The sequence below is a fragment of the Phragmites australis genome, chromosome 11 (genome assembly GCF_958298935.1).
Source record: "Phragmites australis chromosome 11, lpPhrAust1.1, whole genome shotgun sequence".
NCBI lineage: Eukaryota > Viridiplantae > Streptophyta > Magnoliopsida > Poales > Poaceae > Phragmites > Phragmites australis.
In genome coordinates this window covers 27,841,931-27,848,226 of record NC_084931.1, presented here as the reverse complement: position 1 = coordinate 27,848,226, position 6,296 = coordinate 27,841,931, and the positions used below count along the sequence as shown (strand labels likewise).

The 6,296-nt window shown below is 48.4% G+C and overlaps 1 protein-coding gene across 1 annotated transcript; it reads right to left on the bottom strand.

Moving 5' to 3' along the window:
* Window positions 1–2,893: 2,893 nt before the first annotated feature.
* LOC133883950 (protein G1-like7) lies at window positions 2,894–4,272 on the bottom strand. The gene has a single exon (XM_062323357.1). It carries the CDS (start codon window positions 3,947–3,949, stop codon window positions 3,227–3,229), a length of 723 nt encoding a protein of 240 aa, XP_062179341.1. The 5' UTR covers window positions 3,950–4,272; the 3' UTR covers window positions 2,894–3,226.
* Between the last annotated feature and the right edge of the window lie 2,024 nt (window positions 4,273–6,296).

Genomic DNA, 6,296 nt, shown 5'->3' with positions numbered 1-6,296 from the left:
TTCAAACAACAACAAAGAATATGACACCTCTAATACTCCTTACAAGGAATTGGAAGTATCCATTTCTAATAAAATAACAAGATACCATATTGTCCTGTATGTGTAAGACAGCTATGCAGTCACCAGTATCTCCAAGCAACAACATATTAAATTAACAAAAAGGAAATCTACACCACCACACCTAATCAGCTCACGAAACAAGTGGTTGGAGGTACCCTAAGCCTTCAAATTACATTGCGTAATGCCTAGCTAATAAGTTGAAGAAGGAACATCATGATAGGTGTAGGGTCAGCAGAGACTGGTTGCCTCGAATATATGATAAAAATAAAACGGTAATATTTCTTGTAGTAGTAGTACTGAAAGGTTCGTTAGGGTCCATTGGTATATATTATTCTCGCACAAAAAAACTGCATGCTTTGTCTTCTACATTCGTCTATCATATCATATGCTAGCTCGAACATACAGTACCTCATGTACTGTTTGCACCACACCCTGCACAAACTGCAGGTTCTGAAAAAGAAGACAACAGCAGAATGTGGAAGCATTGGCAAGCTTTGTGCAGTTCCCTATTTGTTAGCAACCACACTGACATACAAGAAACTAATAGAAGTAATGTTGCTGATGCTGCATATTCTCACTGATGAGTGATGAGTGATGACTGATGATTGAATATTCTCACTGATCCTACCTTTGTCGTGGTTGCTGATATTCAATCATCACTCATCAGTGAGAATATGCAGCATCAGCAACATTACAAATAGGACAACCATGAGCATAAACTATGTAAGTGCGTCTAATATATGTTGCTTCACTAAACAAGCAACCTATGCGTGAGTTTATTCATCAGTTTGCTAGTTATCTTTCTATATATACAACGCGATCAAGGACAGGAAAGAACAAAGCGACGAGCGAGGGGTGGATTGTACACGTTAGCCTATGCAGCGAATTGTACGGGGCGCAAATTTTAATGTCATGGCCCCAATCATCACAGATCGAGAATCCAATGATGCCTGTCGTCACTCCCTCCAAAAATAATTCCTCTAGCTGCTACCTCCTGACCGTACACCCTATTGTGACGTATAGTAACAAAAAGATGATCAGACGACCGTTGCAACCACGGCCACGATGGAAACAAAAGCACAAGCAACGTACCTAACCTTGTTGCACTCCGTATCAAGCTATACCTAGCTTGCACTCTTAAATATTGGATGATTTTTTAATCTAGGAAGTACAAGGTGATGGATATAGTATATAGCAATTTTATTCATGTTGAGTCTGGGACTTGAACCCCGTGAACAGGTTCCACCACGACCTTAATATACCTCAATTCACTATTGGATGAAAAATATGAGCCAAATTTCAAAAAGTGGTCGAGCTTCCCATCCATCGATCTAGCAGCAGGTATGGTCTACCACATTGATTTCAGACAAGTCTTGGCATGCGAGAATTGAAAGCAATTGCACGGCTGGGGAGCTGGTTTCAGTAAGGAACGCCACTATAGCAAGCTCGCAAGGTGGGGTCATGGCGCCAAGCAAATTAAGGAGATGTTTCATGAAAAAATGGGGCGAAGTGCATGCACGCACAGCGCTTAGCCACAGTGCCGAGCTGATCAGAGATCGATGGGTGAAGTGGGGGCTAGCTGATGAGGGGCCATGCATGTATGCAAAGACAATTAAGGGAGGCGATTCATTAGTTTCCCTTTCCTCGCACCAGGCCTAGCGTGGGCGCTGACCCACCGTGCGTCCCTCCCTTCGCGTGGGAAAGTGAGGGAGAGAAAAGGGTAGCTACTGTTCTTCTTCCTCTCATCTCTGTCGCTCTCATTCGCCTCGAAAAAGAAACATGGCTGCACCCAAATGGGAGAGGGAATAGTCGAGGATGGCAAAGGAAAAAAGGCTTGCAGGAATGAGATCGACCTGGGTCAGGTCAGGAATGTGGGCACGGGAGAGAGAGGAGCCAAGAACGCATGCATCTTGATGCTTGGATCTGTATATTTTTGTCAACCATTTGTGCTAATCTGTATATTAAATCGATCAGCTATGAATGAAGGTACACAAGAGAAAGGAAAGAATAAGAAAGAGAGAGAAGAGAGTGCATGCAGATGCAGCGGGGAAGCAAAGGGATTGCACCGACCATGCAGACGAGTGCCGGCGCACGTCGGAGCTGAAAGATCTAGAGATCAAAGTATGCAGCTGAAACAGTCAGAGAGTGTGCTAACTGCGTGTGCGCGTGATTTGGTGATCAGTGGGAGTGAGATCCTAGAGAGAGACAATGGTGGACGTGCGCGCGCGCGCACGTGTGGTCAGCGCCATGGGCCTGACTCGGCAGCCTACAGTCCAATCTGGCGGGGGACCAGTGCAGATCTCCATCCCGAGCTCCCGCTAATTTATTTAAGACTATCTCTCAGGACAACGCAAGGCGGCAAGGAGGACATGCCCGATGCACCCCGTCGTGAGAACTGATGAAGCCTGCGTGCATGGCCACTTGGCCAGCTCCGTACTGTTCGTCATGGCGATTATTGAACCAGCTTATATATATATGCGCTACTGACTGAATTATCAACTGAGCTGAGCATATGTTAAGCTGCAGCGAAAAAATGCATGCAGGACCAAGCGCTTCAGGGTATAATTTATATATTGATGGTAGAGTGAATTAAGGACTGTGTTTGTACCAAGCGCTTGCAATGGAGGGCACACAGCATTGATGCAAGCTTTTAATTTGCACCTATTTGCACAGTATAAGCAAAACACAAATTTAGTGAGATGCATGAGTGAGTACTGACTACTGAAGTACCGAGTACTGCATCTCACTATATGTTTATCTAACTATTTATGTAGCTAGAACTATAGAGAAACAGTCAGTCAAAGAGAATATGGAGAGATTCCGGACTCAAACATGAAGATCTTAAATGTGCAATTAGCCTCAAATCTTGTTTTTATCTGATCATGGATATGTTTGAGAAACAGGTCGACTCATGAATCCGCATCCTAATCGCCAAAGTTGCCACTTACTGACCTAGCTAGCTAATTCAGCACAGCTAGGAAAAAGACTCAAGAAACAGCAGGAAGAAATCCAGCAGGAAAATAAGCAGGAGAGGCAATTGCTAAAGAGCGAGAACGATCGATACTGAAACCAAATGGCAAAAGAAAAAGGCTTAAATGTTGCAAAGCTCGAGGTATAACGAGACGTACAGAAGCAAATAGACAGCAGGGTTTGCAAAGTGATTCTACTATGCTCGGGAGGTGGTGCTCGGTGCTGTAGTAGTAGGAGGAGTACTGCCACTCTCTCCCGCCCGGTCAGTCGTCGGTGCAGCTGCCGCCGCGCTGCCACTGGACCCTTCTCCGCCGCTCGCGGCAGCACCAGCGGCAGCATCCCGCGCTGCCGGTGCGGCCGATGACGACGCCTCCCCGGGCTCCGGCGGCGCCGGCTGCTTGCGCTTGCGGTTCTTCTTCTCGTAGGGTATGCCCCGCGCCTTAGCCTGCGCGTCGCGGACCTCGCGGAGGTAGATCCGCACGGCGCGGGCCGCGAAGGGGTTGGACTCCGGCGCGTGTCCGCTCTCCTCGTAGGCGGCGCGCAGGCGTCCTATGAGCGCGTCGAGGGAGCCCCACGCCTGGCGCAGCGGGCACGGGCACGGCGCCGGCGGGCTGGGCTGCCCGTAGTACGCGCACCCGGTCGCGTGCACCTTGGTCTTGCCGAACTGGTCCAGGTACTTGAGGAACTCGATGACGTGCGCGCCGCTGCACCGCGCCAGCGTCAGCGGCGGCCGGTGGTTCCGCAGGTACTGCAGGAAGGTGTTCCAGTCCCGCCGCTTCTGCGACTCGTACCTGCTCAGCTGCTGCGGCGGCGCGGCCAGCGGGGCTGGCTGCGCCTGAGCCAGCGGCTGCACCGGCTGCTGCGCATCGCCGCCCCCCGGCGCCGTGGAGGACGAACCGGCTGGCCCCGAGGGATCCATGCAGCTACCGGCCGCCGGCAGCGCCCGCGGCCGGGGCCCGGACGAGCGATCGTGCAGATCAGTGGAGACGCGCACCGGCTGGGACGGGCGCGGGGTTGGGTCGCGATGAGATGCGAGAGCGACGGGGAGTGGAGCAAGGGAGGTGAATACCGCTGCTGCGAGTGAAGGGGACGGAGGCGTGAGGGTGATAGGCGGGGGCGCGTCTGTGGGGCCATTCACGTGGTGGCCCCCGTGCGCCCCGGACAATCTACGTAAGAGGCTACGCACGTACGTACGTGGCCGTGCGAAGTCATGGAAGCAAGCACGAACGGCGCCAGCGTATGGATGAGCAGTGGCGACTGTTGCGTGGCGCGGCCGCATGTATATAGTGGGCTCCTGCGTCGCCGGCGGCCGATGTGGTATCATTCGAGCGCGTCAGATGTGGCAGCGCGTTTGGGTCGTGGCGTGAACTCTGTCATCAGTGTCAACCAGACCTTGTCGGACGGGAATAACTATCATGAGGCTGTACTATTTCCAGTTTCAGTCTCTCAGATATAAATTCTTCTGAAACTTTGCTATTCATTCTCTCTCTCTCTTTTTTCCGCTGCACTTCACCGTCCAAAGTCCAAACTACAACCATCGATCCCAAAGTCCAAAAACGAAAACTTTTTCCAACATGCTTGTAAAAAATAAGAAATTGAAGAGAGAATCCCACTGTTAGGTAGGAGTATCACATACCTGTGTGCTATGTAGTACAGCAGATTTATAATATTCATTGGGTGTTCGGTGTATGTTGGATTCTCCGTGCAAACACAGCCATCAGCTGCAGAGAAAAAGAAAATGCAGTTTGTACAAATACTGGTCACGCGCCATTCTGCTTCTTTATCTCCCCGATCCGTCTAAATCTTTTGCGTGCCTCTGTTTATCAAACATCTTCACCTGGACTTCGAATGTCACTTTCCAAACACTTTTTTTGTAAATTGATGCTCGATCAGGATCTAGATGTTATATGCAGAGACGCTTGACAGTAACAGAACTATAATTATACCTCTGTGCACGATAACGTTACTTTCTTTCTATAGGGAATACACTATAATATTGATTGTTACTTTATAGTACACATTTTGATTTGATTTTATCGTTTTGTAAACACAATTTTATTTGAGCTTATCTATTGAGCGGTTGATAATGTGCCCACTTTTTGTTGCTGAAATATCATAGGCAGTAGTGAAATACCAATAGTATTAATAAGTTAATTTCATTATTTACACACACAAATGAAGAACTATATATTCCATTATGTTAGAGATAGTAGAAGCGATTAATATATCGAGATGATGCATGCAAGATCACAGATGACATCAGATGCACAATGTTTATTAACGAGATTCAGTCGAAACCTATATCCCCAGGATATAACTACAGGTGCTCCTCCCCACACTTGCAACACCAGTGGCTTCGGGGTCTCAGCAGAACTGCCACCCTCTGCGAGCCTATCGCTATGTCCTCATACTAGTTACAATAGTGATCCTCTTACATTTATGAGGAGATCGGGCTACAAGATTCCAACACCAACTCTATCATATATCGTTAATTACAACTTCAAGTCTAAACGTAACCGGACTCGTACATATATTCGACACATATATATTCAACAAACTCCACATTGATGAATATATTATCATGTCGAAGCCGTCATACGCGAACCTTCGTGTACACCGAACTTTAGTTGTTATCTTTGTTGCTCAATGAGAGCTACCCGATGAGTCTAACTTTACTTAGAACCACCGCCTTCAAGAGACGTTGTTATCCTTGCAACTCCAGACTTGATGACTCCACCCTAGGCATTGAGTCCGACTCCTCCACATGGGACCCTGCACGACACTGACACACCATATGATGCCAGAACCTATTGTGCACGTCGTCTGCGACTCTTGTGCCTAACACCTCAAGGCCCACACTGCATGACCTCTTGCGCCGCACCAACCTTGCAAAACCACCTCGCTTGTCTCCGCACCAACGAGCTTTGAGCCGCATTTGTCTGCGGCCTCAAGCCACAACCTCAGTCCACACCAATCCACCCCGCACTCACGCAGTTCACCGCGCTAGTCCGTAGCGCCTACACTTGCAACAACGGTTGCTCCGGAGTCCTGGCATGTCATCGTCTGCCCTGCGAGCTTGACACTATGTCTTGCTAGTTACAACAGTGGTCCTCTCATACTTATGAGAAGACTAGGTTAAAGGATTCAACACCATCTCTACCCTACACAACTAATTACAACTCTAAGTTCTAACTTAACCAAATTTGTGCATATATTCGACACATGTTCAACACATTAATAGCGCCATTTTGTGCTGCAAGGACCAT

Excerpts from the sequence above, each read along its gene's own strand:
- LOC133883950 (XM_062323357.1), bottom strand. The coding sequence starts at position 3,949 with ATGGATCCCTCGGGGCCAGCCGGTTCGTCCTCCACGGCGCCGGGGGGC.